Source organism: Bactrocera tryoni, chromosome 3, assembly GCF_016617805.1.
Source record: "Bactrocera tryoni isolate S06 chromosome 3, CSIRO_BtryS06_freeze2, whole genome shotgun sequence".
In the NCBI taxonomy this organism is placed as follows: Eukaryota; Metazoa; Arthropoda; class Insecta; order Diptera; family Tephritidae; genus Bactrocera; species Bactrocera tryoni.
Genome location: NC_052501.1, coordinates 5,912,844 through 5,935,114, shown reverse-complemented (window position 1 = coordinate 5,935,114; position 22,271 = coordinate 5,912,844). Strand labels below are relative to the sequence as shown.

General features: G+C 37.0%; 1 protein-coding gene across 1 annotated transcript in view; it reads left to right on the top strand.

The window, feature by feature from the left end:
• The first annotated feature begins 5,923 nt into the window (after positions 1-5,923).
• Positions 5,924-22,271, top strand: part of LOC120771449 (probable nuclear hormone receptor HR3) — a 78,097-nt gene continuing 61,749 nt past the window's right edge. Inside the window, exon 1 of the mRNA XM_040099457.1 lies at positions 5,924-8,305. Within this exon, the coding sequence (XP_039955391.1) occupies positions 6,808-8,305 (1,498 nt within the window). The 5' untranslated portion in view covers positions 5,924-6,807. The remainder of the gene's footprint in view (positions 8,306-22,271) is intronic.

The following is a 22,271-nucleotide window of genomic DNA, read 5'->3' as shown; positions in this document are numbered from 1 at the left end:
TTGTGCGTCCTTGCTTGCGCGCTGCACTGTGCCACAAGCGAGTATTTTCCTTTTGCTGCAACGCGGCACAACGTTCGTTCGGTCGTGCGCTCGCTGGCCCGCAAAACAGCTGCTGTCCATCGAACGCTTGCAATCACATACATACATGTGTAGTTTCGGGAAGTCGCAAACGAGTTTACAGTTATAATTTGTTTTATTAAAAGGCGACTTTAAGTGCTTTATTTTTGCTGTGAATTGTGATATATGTATTATAGTTAATGTGAACTCGCAAAAACCAACTTTTCATTCTCGAAATCTCCACGGCGTAGCGCAGTCAGGAGCGCATTTGCGCACAGCTGTGATTTTTGCTGCCACCGCAACGCACCCTTCCACGGGAACGGCAGGCAGAGCGCAATAAAACAACAAAGAACAACAAAGTGAAGTGCAAATGTTAGCGCGCTAGTGTGTGAGTGTGTGTGTGCGGGCGCGCTTGTGTGACAGTGAACTAAAAATCGATTATCAATACGAATGATGCACCCATTGTTGTTGGAGCGCACTTCGTTCACAGCAACGAATACGACGACGGCGACGTCATTGTGCATGGTGAATTGCAGTTGTTGTTACCAACGCTGCAATTGGCGCCTGCACAGTCCCAACCGCTCGGCCGCCATCCTCCGACGGCGCACTATTGCATACAGCAAGGCGCACAGCAGATGCTTTGCATATCCAACGTCTTGGAGGCTACAATTCCAATTATTTTGACATATCGGCCCATACCATAGATTGCGAACGCCTCGTGTTTGTGCGTGTGTGTTGCTACTATAATTTACTTAGTTGCTTCGTTTGCGGTACAGAGCGCGCGCATCGTATTGCAATCGTGGCAGCGCACATTGTTGTTGCAACATTATGTATGCACTGCACCGCCACCCGATGCGTTACCATTCCAGCTGCCGAGCGCTGCGTACAACGGCGAATGCGAACGCGCATATCCTTGTGCAATAGCGAAAATCCAAAGGAAGTGTCGCAGCGACCAGCAGCAATGGCAGCAGTGCAAAAATTCTCGATTGCAATGCAGCAACAGCAACAGTAGCAGCAGCAGCAGCAATAGAAAAGCTCAGTGTGTGAATTGTGAGCAATATTGCTGGGAAAATTCAATGAAAATTGGAAGATTGCAACAGCAGCAGCGGGCGCGGAAGCAGGAGCGGGCGTTGTGCAAATTGGTGCGTGCAAAATATTTATTAAAGACAATGCAAGTGCTTAACACACACACACATGGACATAAATGTGAAGTGAAGTGAATGTTGCAACGCAATTAAAAGGAAAAGTTTGTGTGTAGGTGTGCTGTGAAAATTTAAGGAAGCAAAAAAACAAAAAAAGAACAAAGAAGAATTGAGTTGTTAGTGTAATTTCGCAAAACTCACGGACTGCAGTCGCATTTTATGTATGAACACTCCCACACACACACGCATAAAGGCAAGCGAAATATTGCCAGCAATTTTCATTAAGCAATTTACTTATAAACTTATTTTAAAATTACTCTAAAAATGCAAAAAAAAAATATAGATAAAAAAAACTAACTACAACAGTGGTCGTCGTAAACTATCGGTAACGGTGCATCGGTGGATTTCGGTGAATCGCTTGCTGCTTCGAGTCGTTGTCGTGGTCGGTGCAGCGTCGTTGTTCTTAAGTGCACTTAAAAGGCTGATTTTTTCTTATTTTGATGTTGTGCTTCTACACTCGTATAGACTCGTTTAAAACAACAAAAAGTAAAAATAAAAACCAATCAAAACAGTAATAAAAAACTAGAAAAACAAAGACAAAAACAAAAACAGCAAACAAGCAAATGAACAATCGAAAAGAATTCTATCAAGTGACTTTAAATAAAAAAGGAATAAACATTACTGAGAAATCTAAGACTTTTACGACTGACTGACTGACGAGTATTTCAAATCTATACTAAATAAGTTCATAAAACCCGCACGAAATTCACCACGAAAATAATGCATCAAAACTAAAACCTTTATTTTAACGGCAAAACTTGAGCACTCAAAAAAACTTTTAAAGAAGATTTTGTGACCGAATTTGAGGTTGATTTAAATTAAATGACAATGTGATGTGGTGTAGTAGAGATTCAAAGTGTTTTTGTGCCGACAACATTCATTTAAGGCAAGTTGAAAACGCATTACCTACTCGTTGGCTTTTAGTTAATTTGAAAAATCCAGTAAACTAGCATTTTTATGAGCAAGTGATAATAGTCATAGAGAAAATTTGCGGAAAAAATAAATTTTTGTTATACAATTTTTTTAAATTTTTTCTGAATTTTTATTTTCATGAGTTAAATATTTCAACTCTGTAATTGAATCTTAATTCCAGTTTCTAACTGTGAGTGCGAGTGTTTTTTTGAGTACAGGGTGACACGCCTTTTATGTCGGTACGCTGTAAAAACTTTACAGTATGGCAAAATAAGCCCTCAGATATTCATATTTATCGACCTCGCGCTTTATTTGAGAAAATAACATCAATTAAAAAGCAAAGATTTTAGACCAAACATTCTTTTTGTCACACTAAAGCATTTCATGAAACATAAACGGGTTTTCCGTTTTTGAAATACTACAAATTGGCTCATTAAATCCATCAAACAGTGTGAGCGCCACCGTGACCATCATCAAACCACATTCACTGTAAATCTTCGTCTTTATTGGCGTAGACACCGGTTACACAGTTATAGCCACTATTTTTCCGAGTTGTTCCAGTGTTAGACCATTCGTGGCCAAATGCTACTGAAAGCAGATTGTCAAAATTTGTGTTTAACCAATTCAATTGGATAGCATATAAATGTTAACAGCTATTCAAAACATACATATACATAACATGAGAGCACACCCTGTATATTTGAGTCAAGTCGTACATTCATAGCAGTAACTAGGAAAGCTGAGTTGTTAGTTCTGATTAGATATGTATATGTAAACCGTTTGTAAAAAAAAGAAATAATTAAAAAATAATTAAATTATTAATTAATTAATTAAATTCTTAATTTTGATTAATTTTTAAATTAAATTTTAAATTTTAATTAAATTCCTAATTTTTTTTTATTAAATTATGCCAGGTTGTAAAAATTTGTGTCTAACCAATTTAATTGGACAGCATATACCTAAATCTTAACCGCTATACAAAGTTTGCACCCTGTGTATTTCAGCCAATTCGCACATTCAAGGCAGTAACTGGGAAAACAGAGTTGTTCGTTCTGTTTAGATACAAACCGCTTGTATAGAGGTAGAAAAACAAAAGAAGAAATAATTAAAAAATAATTAAATTTTTAATTAATTAAATTTGTAATTTTGTTTAATTTCTTAATTTTTTTGATTAAATTTTTAATTTATTTTAATTTAAATTATTAATTTTAATTATTACTTAATTTTTTTTATTAAATTTTTTTTTTGTTTCAAGAAAGTATAATTAAATTTGTTTCTATTTTTTTTACTTTTCTAAGAGAATTATTAATTTTTTAATTATTGCTATTATATTTTTTTAATATTATATATTTAATTTAATTTTAATTAAAATATTATTTTTTTTTATTTTATTGTTTCTAGAAAGCATACTTGAACTTTTTTTTTTTAACTTTCTGACTGAATTTTATTTTCGATTTTTTTGTTTGAGATTAAAAAAATTTACATAAATATTCACAACTATATAATTTAAATAGCAGTGGCGCGAGAAATTTCAATGCAAAATAAGTAACGAAACTATAAAACTAAATTCTGTTAATTTATGCCAAAACAGTGAAAAAATTCAATTCGCAATCAACAGCTGTTAATGAAACAATGTATTGCGCAAAATCAAATTTCACTAGTAAAATAAAAGTTTTGAAAAGCAGCAAGTTGAACTGAGCATTACTTCATTAAAGCATAATATACCTAGCACACCAAAATAAAATATGAATAAATAATAATAAATTAACGAAATAATATTGAAGTAAATAGCAAATACACAAAAATATAACCTAAAAACAAAAATTCAAAACCCCAACTACTCGCAGCTTAAAATTCAAAATCACCATATTTTACGTCAAAATCTCCATATTATACTACAAAAGATCCATATTAATCTTAAAAATCTCTCAGTGTTGCATTGTTACCCAAACTGCCAGCAAAATGAGTGTATAAAACGTGTAATGGAAAAAGTAAAACAAAAATCATAAAAATCATTAAAAATAAGCATGTAAATTATACAATTAATTATAGTGGTAAAAAAATAAAAAGTCAATATTTTCATTGGCATTTCAAATAAATATAAGCACATATATGTATATAAAAGTTCTTTAAAGTAAACAATACACCAAATAAGTATGAAATACACACTCGTATATACAACTATATATATAAATACATATATACTTACCAGTATATGTATATAATATATACATATAAATATATAAATAAATATTTAAAATTGTGCATATTTAATTAAACTTGTACTGGCATGCAAATGAAAAGACTATACGGCAATTAAAAAATATATTTACATTTAAAATATACATATTAACGCGCTAAAATATACGCATACATACTTACATACAAGTATGTAAGAATCCAAGCAGAAAAATTAAAACTGTAATTTAATGGAAGTTCATAAATAATTACTAACAAAGTGCATATAAACATGCACATACATACATACGTTTAAGGTAAAAATACATAATGTGCCCGCAAATAACTGTTCTTATCACCCGCTGATGGAAAAAACAGCATAAAATGCTTTGTGCAACATATTAATCAAAAAATGTACCTTTATGCACGCACACGAATACACACATACATATAAAAATTTATATTCACCACAAAAAGTTGCAGTTAAATGCTAAATGAAATATTCATGTGAAACAAAAACAAAAACAAAAGCAAATATATTAAACTAAAACAGCGCCATTAACAACTGTGTTTTTTATCACATACAAGCACACACACACACATATGCATAAATAATGAAATCCGTATATAATGTGTACAGATGTGCATAAGTGCTTTTGTGAATGCGTGAACTTCAGTTGTATGCGTTTATTACAAATGTAAAGTCGCATTAGTGTGCATATACACACATACGCATATACTTATGCAGTGTAAAGCTTCTTGTATAATGAATGTAAACAAAAAACTGCGAGGCATGCAGTGAGTGACACAGCCCGTACACTTTGCGCTGACACTTGCACTTGCGCACTCTTGCAGAGATACGCACATGCATACACAAACATGTACGAATAAGTGGAAGTGCGTGAAAAAGTGAGTGAAGACAAAAGAAAATATTTACAATTTTAAAGTTTTTGAAGATTTTCGTTACCTAATACGAATCTTTACGGTTTTGAGGGAATTTTCACGTGACATGAAGTGTGCATATGTCAACAAAATATGGAATGCAGCCATTTTTCCACACTCAATAAAACGAATTTATGCATTTAGTACTTAAATTGCGCTGAAAATAAATTGAACTCGTTATATTTAACAGATCTGAGTTAACAGAAGCGCTCACGCAACGCGTAGATTCATTAATGTAATGGTTTTACTCAAAAAAAATCAACAACAATAAATTTACCATTTGAATTATTGCCACCTGAGACTAAAAGAAGTGAAATACGAAGCGTCAGTGAATCGTATATGACAACGCGAATCACTCAAGTAGTGCAGGATTTGCAGTTGAGACACTAAATGGAACAGGATGAGAAACATATTTGAATAAAAAGTTCGAAAATTTTTAAAAATTTGAAATTAAATTTTTTTAAATTTAATATTTGAATAACATTTGCTGACTTTTAATTCGGTCAGGTTATAATAAAGAAGTTTAAAATCGCGGAAATCGACGTTAAAATAACTTCGAAATAATATATATGTATATTGTCAGCAGATACAAATACAATATCAAAATATGTATTAATATATACATAGATATGTATATGTGTGCACACACGATCATTCATGCAAGCGCAGTAGGCATACAAATACAGGGTGCCAACCCTCCCATTGCTAAAAATATACATATGCACATAACAAATACAAATGCAAGAAATAATCATGCGAACATTATGGACCAACAGTAAGAAGAACTTTGTGAATACTGCAAGTTTCATGGCTCACGAAGGACTCACGAGAACTGTGTAAAACGCAGAAAGAAGAAAAATTCCTTGCTAACCCGATTTTCACACACAATTTAATAGAAAATTTTCATATGAATATCATAAAACCTTACACTAAATAATACTCACGAAGTAAACGTGAAACAAGCGCTTAGATTAGTCGGAACACCACAAATTGACTGAAAAAAAACGAAATTAACGCACATAAATGCACATAAAATCAATTTCACGCATTGTAATACAGCATTTTTATGAGAATAGTGAAAAAAGTTGACCCTTGAAATACTCACGAATTTTAAAGAGCACGAAACTAAGCGAAAATGCAGTGTGAACAGCAAAAGCTTGGGCTAATTAGCGTAAATGCGATAAAACTGACGTAAAAAGTCACTCACTGAACAATAAATATACATACATATATACGTAGTAGATTAAAAAAGTAAAGAAAAAAAGAACACCAACTAACGCATTTTAACAAAACGCACAAAACACGGAGGGAATATGCTGCATGCAACCCTGCGCTTAAAGTGGAAGGAAACAAACCACAAAACTAACTAAAATTTAGAATAAAATCAAAGCAATAGCAGCACCACAACAACAGTATACAAGCAACACCAAAAAGACTTTTTAATCGCGAAGTTCAAACCGCGCGCGTCAGTTGAAACCTTCATCCACATAGAAAAACCAACCAACAACGCATTTAAATGTTGCCCATCGACTCGACGCTCGCAGCCAGCTCTGCCAAAGTGTCGCATAGCTCACCGCCCTATACGCTGCGCTGCCGACCGTCACGCAATGCCAGCAACGTCGTGTTGATCACGCAACAACAGCCGGACAACAACAAGTGTGGCGCCGGACGCACGTCGGACGATGCCGCCAATGTCAGCACCACTTCGGTGCATGTGCACAGTGGCAATGGCAACAATAACCTCCGTGCAACAGGTGTCACGACATTGAGCAATGACAATCCGGGCGGCGGCGGCGGCGGCGGCAATGCCAATAACAGCAGCAGCAGCAGCGTACATTCAGCAACGAGTTTTCGCAACAAAATGCCATCGATCTCAATTATACCGTTGCCGGTTAGCGGCGCAGCGGCCACCATCGCCAGCTGTAGCGGCACAACGACGAGTACGAGTGTGGTGCGCACCGTGACCACCTCGAATAAGGCCACGTCGCCGCCGCCGCTTTTCAATTCACCGCCAAGAAGCAATAACAGCGGCAGCAGTGGCTTGCAGCCGCAACGTCCACTGTTGCAGCACCAGTATCAGCAGACGGACAAGTGCACCATATTGAAATTCGATGTGGTGCGTAAGCCAACTGTCGCTGCGACAGCGGTCGAGCAATTATCGCGTAACGTAATTGCAACGGCGCCGAAAGCGCAAACGACCGCCACTTCAACGGTGACGAGTGGCATGGCGTTTTCGGCCACGAGTGTTGCAAGTCGCCAACAACAGTTGCAGGCATTGCAGCAATCCATTTTCGATCATGAGATGTCCGATGACGCCGAAGCGGATGCGGAAATTGCTGCGCTGCATCAACAGGTGCTGAGTGGCAACACAGCAAGCACTCTGGCTACGGGCAGTCAGCCCATTATCGTAAAGATTGAGCCAGCGCAGTCATTTCACATCGTCGATGAATCGGATACGCGTGTGCTGAGCTTGCCACTCTCGGATGCGGATAAGGTTGGTGCGAGTTGGATTGATCTGAAGGATATTGCCGGCTTGCAGACCACTTCGGCCACACTGGTGGACGTGTGTTTCGATTCACCGCCCGGATTGCTGCCGGTCAGCTCGAATACGTCCACTACCACAGCCGAAGCAGTGGTGCAGACGGTCGTTGAGTCGGGCGGCATGAGTCATATACAAGGCGCTAAGAAGCGCCAATTGGTTGTTAAGCAAATATCGGTGGAGCAACCGGCAACAACGGCAACTATTATTGAGACTGTAATCACACCTGCTACGGTTGTAACGGCCACGGCTACGGCTACGACATCGACAGCATCCGGAACGTCTACGGTGTCGCGTTTCAATGCGAATGAACGTGCACAACAGCAGCAACAATCACAGCAGCCATCGCAACAACAGCAACAGCAATTGCAGCAGCAGCAGCAGCAGCAACTTCAGAATAAAGGTACCCCGGCAGCGGGTACTGCATTAACACCGTCCTCATCAACTGGACTGAATGTCGGTGGAGCCATGACAGGTTGGTGCTACTCAATTATAGTGGATATTTACTAAAATATAATAACTGATGATAATCATATTCATATTTGTTTGAAGTATATCTAAGACTTTGCCTCTAATTCCACCAAAGACACCGCGTTGTTATTAAAAAATTTTACTTAACAAAAGTTATTGTGTGGATATGTGGTCGCTTAATGCCGATGCCACTGCCGGTTTTATTTGCTGTTTTCAAAGTATTCTTGCCTTCAGCTGATTTCACGGCATTGAAATTCTGTTAGATTCCCTCTCACTTTGTCCTTGTTTGCTAATCTACAGGTTAATGTGTAAACTAACTTTCGGAATCGCAAAAACCTGTAACGCCGATGAGCCTGCTGGAAAATTCACTCTTGTTCCAATGTAATCAGATGGAAACAAGTAAAAAATCTGCTGTATTTTGGCTTTCTAGCTCTACATAGCATAATTTCCCTTGAGCTTCGTGATCGATGATCAAAAACTACCTCTTATGCGGCTGAGTGACTTTTTCCTGATCGGACCCGTACAATGTCTAATGCAATATTTCCTCTTAGTGATGTTCATCTTGTTATTTCTGAGTTCTGAGGATTTTAACCGATCACTGTGCATGAGGTCGAAAATTTTGACGCCAATTGCCAAGGCTTTAGTAGAAACACATGAACATTTTTTGAAAAGCTCGTGTAATTACTTCGATAAACTGTACGAAATGGCTGGGATCAAAATTTACTGCCTCAACTAATTTGTGATAGGCTCCAAACGTTTTGTTGATATTTGAAGGCAGCGAACGAGAGAGGGGAGATGGAGCAGTTTGTCCTTACCCAGAGTTTTCAGGGAGCTCCAGTGCTCTGCAACAATTTTGTTGCAGATTATTCTCTCAGAGTTCATTACAATCATCCCTACGACCCTGTCTGAGGGTATATTTATCCTTAACCAGGCATCACAAATGATGTCAAATCTCACCTAACTCACTTTGGTTATAACAAACTATTAACTACTGTAAAGTAAAATAACATATCGGGTAGTCGAAAAAGTCTTTTCGTATTTCTAATCAAATTTCAACTAATTTTTTTATATTTATAGTGATGTACCATTTTGGTCGACCTCTTTTTGCTGTTTTTCCGCCTGATACATTATTTTATCAGTGTAAAATTATTTTAGAAATGTAGAATCTATCGTTCGACCAGGCTGGAGCAGCTCATAGTGGATGATTTCTTTCCAATCGAGGCATCAATTCTGCCTTTGCGACCATTTGTTGAGCTTCACCACGTTTGGGCCATGATGTTTTTCGCATATTATTGTCGTATTTGATCCACTTTTCGTCTCCTGTTACCATTCGCTTCAGAAATGGTTCGATTTCATTTCGTTTCAGCAAAAAATAGCAGATATTAATTCGGTCCATTAAATTTTTCACAGACAATTCATGTGGTATCCAAACATCGAGCTTCATTTTGAAGACCGCCTTTTTTAAATGGTTCAAAACCGTTTGATGATGAATGTTAAGTTCCTTAGCGATGTCATGACTGCTTATGTCAGTCTTTTCCTTAATATCATCGACTTTTTCAACGATAGTCGACGGAGCGAGTTGCATCTTTCACATCGAAATTATCAGAGCGGAAGCGAGCGAACCATTGTTGTGCTGCAAACTTCACAAATTTCATTGGGGGCTTGCGTGGCATTCTTCCCTTTTTAATTTCACAATATAGCGAATTTCTTCATTATTTTCACTCATTTTTGAACAGCTGTAACTTTTTTCAACTTCTCCGAATTTAATGTTTTTCTGGTTAATGGAAGCTTTCCATACTATAATATGGTATGACGCAATGTGATTGGTAGCAGTGGAGATATACGACTGCAACGACATCTATTGACAAAACACGAAAAGTATACCCAATATTTTTCCGTACTTTTGAATATTTACATATGTATACTTGTATAGTAAGTCTCTCTCTTTGCTATTAGAAAAAATTGCAATTTGAGAAGAAAAAGGTTTGGGTCAGATATGGAAGAATTCTTATAAAGTCCCAGAGCACAGTTCAGGCTTATAAGTATTCACACGGTAAATTAAAATTTCGGAGATGGTGTAGACTAGATCGGCCAATCAATTATTAGCTGACGATTGTCGAATGGTAGCTATTTTCGAGTCGCCATTTCTCTGCTCGATAACCGTTATCTTCAATGCTACAAACTTGAATATTTTAGATCAGCTTTCCATTGTGAAGGACTCAAATGGGAAATGAAAATACAAATTTCTTTTCTTCTCTGATTTCAAAAACTTAACACATAAAATCAATTTTAGTAAAATAGTAATTTATCTAGGAAAGAAATCCAAGCGGTTACAAAGATTCTTTGGCGCGGAAAAACTAATTTCTACACACAGAAAGAGTGTGCTGCCCACAAGTTTCAACAACGGGTATACTTAGTTTGCTCAATTCGCCAATCTGCAACGATTTACAAGTAGATATAGCAAAGAAACAAACCTTAACCAACTCTGTGGTTGTTCAGCCTTGGAACAAATCAGGTGTTAAGGGTCACTTAGTGTGTTTTTGTTACAAAGCGTTGAAGAAAACTCTTATCCTTCTTTAGAATATGTATGTAGATTGATTGCTGTCACAAAACTCATCTACAATATTATTACCAATAACTGTCTAATAATATTTAAACACTACAATTTGCACACACAATCACCTTAAATGTCTAGCTGTAAATATCTAGAACTAGTGGCGAAATTATTTAGTTATTAAAATTGATTCGTGTGGAAAATCGTCTTACCCGTTCGCAAAACCGTACTAACTGTTTAGCGCATTGCGCGAAATATTAGTTTAACGATCACCGAAAAATCAACATAATTAACTTATAAATTGAAACTGTTCTTTTGTTGTTACTTATGTGCGCGTGTTTTTGTAATTGTTGTAATTTAATTGCAAAATCATCATCAGCAGCAACATTAACATGCCATTGGCTGATACACACCCCGCGGCCGCTTGCTCTACAACAACTGCAGGCGAACTGCTGAGCAACGTAACAGTAAGTAATGCCAAGCAATTAACTAGAAAACAACAAAACACACACACAAAAGCAAAATTAAGAAAAAAATAAATAAAAAGAAAAAAACAATAACAAATGAGCGGCAAAATTAGCAAACAGCAGAACGGAGTTTATATGTATGTATATGTGTATGTGTGCGTGATGGAGAAAAAATTAAGAACTGCAATTTCAACCTGTAAAATAACACACGTAATCGCAAAATCCCCAAGAAGATTTCTCCATGTTCTTACACTCACAACACACACGCACACACACAGGTATTGGCTTGCTCGCCTGTATGAAATGTACCGTTGTGCATGTGTGTGTGTGTGTGTTTTGGTATGAGTGCAAACATTTATTGGCTATTCACCTTTGCGTGGTGCGCTTTCAAGTGTCCCACTTTCCACATTGATCCAACTAATACGCGAAGAACCGCAAGCAACAACAGCAATGTGCCAGCAAGCCAGCGACGAGAATGAACGCAGAAAAGAAAACAAATAAAGAACTGCCAGTCAGCCACAGAACCAACACGTTCTGACATACACACCCACACATGCATACATACATAAGAATACGGAAAACATAACTGCGCCAAGAAGTTGCTTCTTCGGCTTCGAGCTGCCACTTCAACTTAGATATAACTTTGGCTTCGTCTTCAGCTTGGTTTTGGTGTTGCGGTTGTTGTGATTGTTGTTGCTGCCGTTTGCAGAGTTCGATTACTGTTTGGACTTGGCGCTGCTGCCGGCAGCTTTGGCTCTGACTGCGGCTCATTGTTGAGGTTCTACAATTTCGCGATGCTCATTCTTACACAATACTCGCCAAGCCGGCCTGCTTTGCCACACTTGGTTGACTTCTCAACATTTTAACCGCAATGCTCGGTGCGCGCTGCTCGCTGTTAGCCTGCTTATGGGCCGCCAGAACATTTGCGCTGCCAGCAGACGAAATGACGAAGCGCGCGCTTAAGCTGAAATTGTAGTCGAAGCCAGCACCGAAGTTGGTCAGAACCAGAATCGCAGACCGCACGAGCAACACCGAGCCACATTACGGTACACCAACACTAACGCATTCATGCATACTGTGTGTGTGTGGCGGTGTACGTGATGACTGCATGCGCTCGCACAGTTAGCGCTAATAATTTTACCGTAGCACGAACCTTAGCGGTAAAATTTTCTACTACAAACTATACAGTTAGCTCAAAGACAGTGGAATTGCCAATAGACACGTAAAAGCAGACACGAAGAACGCGGCGCAAGACATGCATGGACAGAACGGGAAACAGGCGCAACATAGATCTACATATATACATACATACTTGTATATGTTTGTATATGTACATATGTATGTATAGCTATGCTAAATGTGTGTGTGTGTGTGTAAAAAGAAGACGTTGGCTTAAAAGGCCTGCAGAATTAGGTACGTGTCTACGTTAATAACAGTACATTTGTATATACAAACAGACATAACTACTTACATATATGATGGTGCTCATAGTAAAATGAAGTGGAAAAGTCAGTTCCATATGTTGTTGTCGTGCAAGCCCATTGACTGTCTACCTCACCAGCCCAACTAAGTAACCAATTGGCTGTCTGCCGCTTTAACTACCAACTCGGCTGACACTGTCTTGGTTGCCAAAGAGGCTCGAGATTTTTGTTTTTCGCCTATACTTGGGTCGCATAGTCGGCTGGGCGGGAAGGGCGCGCCGCTAAGGTGGCTTTGTGGCATTGTTATTCGTACGAAGTTTTCGCGTCGCATGAATGGAACTAACTGACAGTTACATGGCTAATCACAGTTACCTAAATGAATATAAACATGCAGGTTCTTTAAAGCATTTTCTGTGTTATTGCTCACACACACACACACACATACACATATGCATGTTTTTGAACATAAATATTAGCATTTGTGCATTACACTTTGTATGCTTCTTGTGCCGAGCTTATTGTCTGTGCGTGTCTAGGTCTTCTTAACTATTGTGTAACTGTGCGTTGCGCATGCGCAACAAAACAGCGCCTTACGGCAATGCAATTAAACAAATACACGCGTATAAATCCGTACAAATTACTGTAGCTTTTGTATTTGTAAATTTTGAAATAATTGAATGCGAAATTGCAAGTAACGGTATTGCACACGCATTTTAACTAAATGTGAAAATATTTACAATTTACAAGACTGTAGAGGCATTTAAAATATAAATTATTATACTTGGTCTTGAAGTCTTTAAACATTTGAACCACGACCAGGCTCAAGTGTAAGTAGATGCTTAGAGCTGGCTTCATCTGTAGCTTAAAATGATTATAATTTGTATTCTCTTCTTTTTATTATCTTCTCCTTTTTATTTATGGCGTAGACACCCCTTAAGTGGTTATAGCCGAGTTTATCCCACCTCGCCAGTCGTTCTTTCTTTGCTGTTTGGGTTTGAGTTTTCCAACTAAGTGGAGGTCTTTCTCTACCCACAGTGACCTGGGAGATAAATCGCGAGTCTTTGTTTGCTGACAGGTGATATTTCGTCTTGGAGACGAATCATCTTACTATTTATAAAATGGATCAGCCTTTATCAGAGTGAAGTTTTCAATCTCCTTTATAACTTTACTACAAAAATTTATAAAACTTAATTTTTATATTTCCACATAAACCCAGAAATCTGGCTTTTGCTGTTTATTGAAACCTTATCCCTCTAAGAGCAATGTTTGCTTGGAGCGACACGTCCGAATCCAATCAACTGTTCGGCCAGTTGTTCGCTTCTCTATCCCTATCAGTATTTGTAACTAGAACGGAATACAATTCCAAGTATCCAACTAAGCGAACATAAAAGGGAAGGAAGGGTATATGCAACAACTCCAAGGTATGCGCCATGCCAAGTTGCTAATGGTTGGTTGCAACCTTAAAAGGTTTAAATATATAATCAACCACCCAAGGGACAAACTCAGCCTACTTGTCGCTTTCTACACCGGCGATTGTAATCTCAAGAAGCACTTCCATATATGTATAAGATGGGCCTAGCTTCTTGTGCAATTTGCCGCTTTTGCGACTTGAATTTTGAAACACCAGAACACATGCTACTTGACTGTAGAGCAGTATGTAGGCGCTGAATAAAAGATCTTGGATCTAAGTTTTCAAATAGGGATCACATCGCCTCAATGTATTCTGAGAAGGAGAGGGCACAATAGACCTTAGGTCGCGGTGCAGTCCTTATTTATTTGTCTAATATAAGCGAACAATCTTTGTGCTTTTGTGATTAGATTACATCTAATATATTCACTGATCTAGACAGTGAATGCCGTTGGTGATTTACAAAATAGCTGTTTTTGACAATAAGAAGTTCATATCGCTTAATATTTGTTAAAAAAAAAATTGTCGTGTGGTATTTTGTTATAAAACTCGTCTTTTTTTTAACATATTCCATTTAATGGAAATAACGGACGACTGTCGAATGTATCGACTGTCGCAAGCATTAGCTTTCACAGCCAAAATGTTGCTAAGAGCTAAAAATAAATAAATGTAAAAATTTGACAATGGGTGTGGCACCGCTTACCTTCTTATTATCTCACACTGTGAATATGGGAAAAATCCGACCACAACCACGCCTACTTGCCATAAAATGCATATAGCAAATCAAGCAGCAGTAACCTTATAGGAATAAAACTTAGTAAAAATACTACCCTAAGATTCGCCATTTGACGTCTTAAATTTTTTGATATCAGTACATAACTGTTCAAGTCCTTTACCGAAAATACCGTACAATCTGAGAAAGATATTATTAAAAGTCAGAGCGCACTTGTATGTCTCTTCGCCTTATAGGCGTAGGACAAAGAAGCTGATGCATGCTCTTTATCAATTCTTCGTCGCCGTATTTGAAATGCTCGGCTGTCAATCCATCAGTCACCGCCGTTTTATTATACTTTGAACTTCTTCATGATCGGGAAATGAAACGTCTACATACTCTAACGTCATCGATTAGGTTATCGAGTTCATTGTCTTCTGAAGTTATGCTTTCACTACCATTCAACAGTCTGGAGAAGTGTATCCTCCTCTTGTGATAAAAATTGGTAAAATCAAGTCAATATTAGTTCTACGAACTTCCGGAAGACTTTATACCGTATGGAGCAGATAATGTCTCTTTTTAATAACCGTGTGTCCTTATGTCTAAACTAAATAAAATCGGGAGAGTACCTCCGTTCGTTTTTCTAGCAGACTTTATTCCGAATATGTTATACTCGATATAGCGATTTTAAATTTTCCGCCTTATACACATCCACCTGCAGACATCGCAGATCCAAAACAATCTGTTCAAACTTAAGTGAGTATGTAAACTACGACATACTTTAATAAGGTACTATACATACATATGTACATATGTATGTCTGTAGTGCATTCACTGTTGCTATATTTTTATACAATATCTGAAGAAACTTATAGAAACATTTTTTCTTGAAGAATGTTGCCACCTATTCACACATTTACATAATTCAATAAAAGTTAAATTAAATTAATTACCATATGAGTTACAAACATAATAGGCTTAAGAGAACTTACACTTAAAAATTATTTTGAGTTGGGTTGCCACCTGTCAAAAATTTTTCCTTCAAATAGGTTTCTATACAAAATAAAGGTATAGAATTTAAACTGGTTTTAAAAATAATTATTTTGATCATATGTATGAATATTTTTGAGTTGGGTTGCCACCTGTTAAAAAATTTCATTCTATTATATTTTTACGTTTTGTTTACAAAATAAACGAAATATTAACTGAAACACTTAACTAAGCTGATTTTAAAAATAATTATTTTCAAAATACTTTCGATAAGGGTTGCCAGATGTTTCAAAATTCGATAATAAATATAGAAGAAAAATCCACAAATGAAGCATATCGCAGCCACTGCACCACTGCACTTTGAATTGTTAACAAAGCGCTGGGCGCCTGCGCATGCGTCGAAAAGCCAGCAAAGCAACAACAACGAGCCACCAACGAACCAACGCGAATTGGCGCACACAAGCATTTCATAGCCATAATTAGTTGCTGCTACTAAAGTGCAATTGTACCATACGGCGCACGCGTGCTACAGCACTGCACAGCACAGCTTACACACAACCATACACACACACACACAAACAAGCTTATGAATATTTTCATTATTATTCGAACTTTGCAAAATTTCAAGATTTTTTGATCGTTTTGCGACCACAAGCGGAGGATTTTCGATTCCATTCGGTTTGATTAGTTCGCTGCAAAGCTAGCAATACTCTTGCCAACACATGTGTGTGTGGCTGTGTGCACGCTTATCTGCTGGCTTTTTGCTGGGATTTACAATTCACCTTTGGCCATATTAGCGTTAGAGGTGGCTATTAGCTGCTAGCTGCTGGCTGCTGCTCGCTGCGTTGTGTTGTTGTGCTGCCATTGTGTTGTGTTGCGGCTGTAGCCAATGCTGCTGCTAGTTGTGGCCCTGAACATGGTCGTTGGACTTGGTTTTGGCTTTTAGTCTTTGAACGCAACAGTGTTGCACAATTTCCAAGCGATTACAAAAGTATCTGCACACTATCACTTTTTAGCGTGTTTGCTTTTCGGTGCTGGTTGGTGGTTGTTGTCTATTGTAAATCAGTTATTTTCCTATGCATATATTTGAACGCCGCACATACATATTTATTTATTATATGTAATATATGCAACTATCATGTGATATACGTGTATGTGTGTGTGTTTATCTTTATTTATTTGTATATGCAAGTCGATTATTATTAATATTACTATATTGGCCGCTCGAAGCGCTTCGAAAGCTACTGACGCTCGCTTCAGCCCAGCAAAGCTGAGAAAATAAACGAAAACGAGCCATCTAAGCGCGCCAAATTGTTGTAATCGCCTGCTGGCTAATTTTTGCACAAACACTCACACAGCCGTGTGCATATACATAAGCGCTGTGTGATTGTCCGTGCGCGACGCTTTCGTAATATTTTATATGCAAAATTTATTCAAAAGCTTTTTCAATCTTTCAAATTGTTAGTTAGCTAGTTATTTGTTTATTATTGGCGGTGATTTTTCCAATACGTACATATGTATGTGTACATATTTCAGCAGCATATTAATTTTATTTTCTTGTTTTAGTTTTCAAACTCAACTTTTAGCCACAATTATTTAAATTTTTTGACTTATTTGGCGGACATATTAGTTGTGTTTCATGCATTTCATTTTGCTGTTTCGACGTTGTTTAACATAATTGTTTCAACTAAAGTGTAGAAAAAAGCATGAAATGGAAACAGCGCCAGCATTGCACAACGTTGCAAAATTAATGTTTGCAAATTTTGCAAAAATTCAGATTACTATATATTTTGCACAAATTCCAAACTGACTTATATACACACACATTTGCACATATGGCCAGAAAATTGATTACTCAATCCATTTTAGCCCGTTCGAACAGGTCTTTAATTGGTTTGTCCGCAAAAAAAATGTTAATTTCAAGGGCAGACGCCTCTAAGATTGCACACATCTTTCCATACATACATATATATCCTAAAACATTGTTGTAATCGGAGAGATTATTGGGATTGATATTTATGTGACAACACGCCAATACAAAGCGATTTAATTATCTCGCAAGTCAATAGTATGATACTTTTTATTGCGCTATTTGGTGAAGTTGGCAACATCTTTATCTGATTTATTGATGAACAGTTATTTAAAAAAATTTTATGCGCAAAATTACAACTCCCTTTTCTTAAATTACCATAAAAAATGTTTATTTGGGCAATAATCATATGAGCAATCTGTTAACTGCGCCATTTGTCTACGCTCTGTCTGTCGATGAGATCTATCGTAAACTATGAAAAAAAGACAAAATAAAAAATTACTTTCGGCTGTACCGGAGCTAAAGCTAAATAAAAATGTTTCCATTTAAGAACTTCATCGATCACTTTGTATGGCAGCTATTTGCTATAATAATCTGACCTGCGCAATTTCTTCGGAGATTGCAACATTTCTTTGGATAATAACTCATGGCGAATTTCGTGAAGATATCCCTTCAAATGAAAAAGTTGCCCATACTATCACTTAATTCCGCTCTTTCAGTCTGTATGGCAGCTATGTGTTATAGTGATCCGATATCGGCGGTTCCGGCAAATGAGCAACTTCTTGGAAAAAAAGAAGCACTTGCGAAATTTCAGATCCATATCTTAAAATATATAAAAATAAAATACAGATGGACTGAAGAACACCCCAGAAAAGTTCTGAAGGTTGAAAAGGCCTCGGTGGTAATTGTTTGGCTCGTGTTTATGATTGGTACAATTTATTCAAATGAAAAAAAGGGTCGAGAAAGCGAAACGACTAACCTCGTCCAGGACGGCCATCAAAATAAACTGATGATCAACACGTAAATAAAATAGAGGAATTGGTGCTTAAGATTCAACATTTAGTTAATAGTCAGAAATCTTACTGACATCGTTGGAATATTGGAAGTCTCAGTGAAAACCATTTTGGAAGATCATTTGAGCCTAAGAGTGAAAGCTGTGAAACAATGCTTACCATCTACTAGGATGTCATGAAACGATGAGTCTTGGATCTGTGCTTACGATCCAGAAGCAGACGATCGAACGGTTGAATATCGTGTCAAAGGTGAGCGGAAACCGAAAAAACTAGTCAAAACAGGTCAAATCTCAAGGTTATGTTGACAATTTTTTCGATTATAGAGATATGATGCACTCAGAATTCCTTCCGACCGGCCAAACTGTCAACAAGGAATATTTTTTGAGTGTTATGCGTAGTTTGCGCGAAGCTATTCGTAAGAAGCCGGAATTATGGACCGAAAACTCTCGGTTTTTGAACCACGATAATGCACCAAGAAGAATAAATTAAGAATTTTAAAATTATGAACAAAGTTTTAGTATTTTTTGCGCATTTTTGGGACAACCCAAAACTTTTCATGGCTGAAAACATGTCATAAGTCAGCAAAGGTGTTGAATGTTGGTGGTGTCCCCTTATAGGATATAGGCGAGAAAGATGTAATCATAAGGCTGAAGTGTATAAAGTTTGCATTGACCGACCGCGACTCAGATGATGATAGTCAGGACTGAAAAAAAATTGTGAAAGCATCTCTGCATTCTTTTCAATCAAAACTCCTTAGAAGTGCTTAGGAACATTATTAATTGCGTCAAATTGCTTCTGAGTAAGAAATATCATCTGGGATCAAATTGAAGATGTTAATTTTCGAAGTTGTCTGGAAGAAGGCAGGGTAGAATTATCGAAGAAATTTCTTGAGGACTGCACATGTTTCGCAAAGCTTAGGTTGAACAATCTCAAATCTCATACCTTAAGATATTCTGTTATAATGAACTCAGGTTGTTTTTTCATTTTGAAGTAATCCGTGTTTAGCAATTGTTGTACCAAAAAGTCGAAATAAGATCTTCATCGCGGAAACCATCATAATTCCTAACATAACATGTAATGGAGTAAAAGAGTAAAATCAATATATTAATATTCTCCTACTTTTTACTGCCAGAATTTTGATGTAATCCATTTGTTTATTTAGTATGTGTCTATAATGATGAAACCTAAAACAATGATCTAAGCCTGAAAACAAAAATAAAAATTTGCTGAATTTTCTCGTTTCTGAATGCTACCCGAAACTTTGATGAGTTTTGGAAGGATAGATGATTGTATGGAAAATAGGAGAAGGAAATGTGATAGAGATCGCACATTTATCTACGATAAATCATTTAAGCATAATCGAAAAATGCTATTTTGAGAAAAAATGCTCTTAAAAATTCACACAAACGATGGTTTTTGGAGGTGTAGATAATTTTTTGATTTAAGATAGAGCAAATTACCTATGTCTTTTTGGTTACCCAGAGCAATATCAATCCTTCAATTAATAAATACCGGTGACCTAATCAAATCAAACCAATCGTAATCCAGGTCGTGTGATAATTACTATAGAGAAATGTTGCAACTCTTTCGATGGAATTTTTACTTGTACATACACACATATGCCGTTGTATATGTATATGAGTGCACTTGAACAAAAACTTATGAAACAAAATCGAATACAATAAATCATTTTCGTGCTAAAGGTTATCATTAACGATTTTGTACTCACCAAATAGTAACTTCAAATGACATTGTGTATGGTAAATCCCCGAAATATATGTATGTACATATATACATATAGTACATACATACATATGTATAAAATGCAATCGCTGACAACAGGTTGACAATTCTTCAAAATTTTTCCTTTTGGCCATCTATTGCGGTAGCAAAGGTAATAAGCGAAGTAAAGAAGCAGTAAAAACAACAAAACAAATTCGAAATGTGCGAAATGACATGCCATTAAAGTGTGTAAAACATACTTACAAATACATATATACATGTAAATACGCAAGCTAAAGTCCACACAAATGCATTTGCATGCCTCATGTATGTATGTACAAATTTATAGGTATGTATGTATGTACATATGTAAAGGTATGTACATATATATGTACATACAACTAAGTACATAAAGGCAACCACATAAATGCAACTTTGTGTTCGCATGCGTTCGCGTTTGCATCGCATTGTGTCATAAAACTTCTCAAACCTACGAACATACATATGTATGTGAATGTATGTGAGAGTGTGTAGGTACGCACACAATGTGCATGCAATTTCTTAACGACTCTATGGCAGCTTAAGCTCAGAGTTATTTGCGAAAGTAAGTACGTGCATTTGTGTGTTTGTGTGTTCCTCAGTGCACAATTCGCACATTCATAGATTTATGCATATACATACATACATACATACATATGCATATGTATATTTTATGCTTTGGCATGCACAAACACAAAGCCATATTTAAAGGTATGTGTGTGTGTGTCTGCGCTTGTGCATGCTTAACGACTTGTCCGCAAATGTAGGGCAATAGGATGGGTCAGTGCAGATGCGTTCGCTGCCAAACGTTTGCGATGGCAATCTATTAAAATTGGTGCAAATCGCATGGCAGGCGCAGTGAGTGCGGCGTAAGAAGCTAAGGCAGATGAAGACAAAATCGCTAAAATTCACTTTCAAACGCAGTGCATAGCGAAATAAAAATGGAACAATTTCGGCCGACGTCAACTTGAAGTTTTGAAGGGGCAAGCTGGCGAGCAGGCCTTGCAGATACAAATGCACTCACAAAAATACATATTTATTTATATACATATACGTATATATCAGCATATGTGCGTATATGCTAACCATTGCGCGTAAAGAAGTCACATGTCAAAAATGAACTTGGTTAGCATTCTTTGAAGTTTTATACTTATTGTTCATATACAATATACATATGTATGAGTGTTCCATTTATGTTTTCACATGCCTGTATTGATTTTTGTATATGTATGCAGATTTGCCCATAAATTTGTCAATATTTATGACTAGGCATTGAAAGTCTAGAGCCTGAACTTCAATCCACTAAACCTAGCCTAATCTTAAATCATATTAGGTACCGGACTACGTGCTTCAGGGGAATGACAAATAATTTACATTCCCTCTATGTTTCGATCTGACTGATGGCTAATCTGTTGATAAATCCCGGTTATGTTATAATTCAGCCTGAAGTTTCGCATAGCTTCACATTTATCAAAGAATGTCACATGAGTATCGTCGAAATTTCGTCCGTCAAATCATCAAGAGTAGTTTTGTTTTTTGGGAAGGGTGAAATTGGGAGCATTGAAATTCGGATTTCCATGTTGACTTTTTTAAGTAGGGTGAAGCATTGAAAGTCGGAGTGCGGAACTTTAATTCGCTAAACGTATTCATAACTCAAGACTATCCCACGGCTCCAATAGTTTAAGTATTACTCCGTGAGAGAGATAAGACATTATATAAATCTCCTCTATGTTCCGAACTGACGAGCTCCATGCATGACTTCGCACCACGTTCCATAATATGTGTATAGGGACGACCTGTCTACGGGGTTGTAGCATTGACGCGACATGTGCCC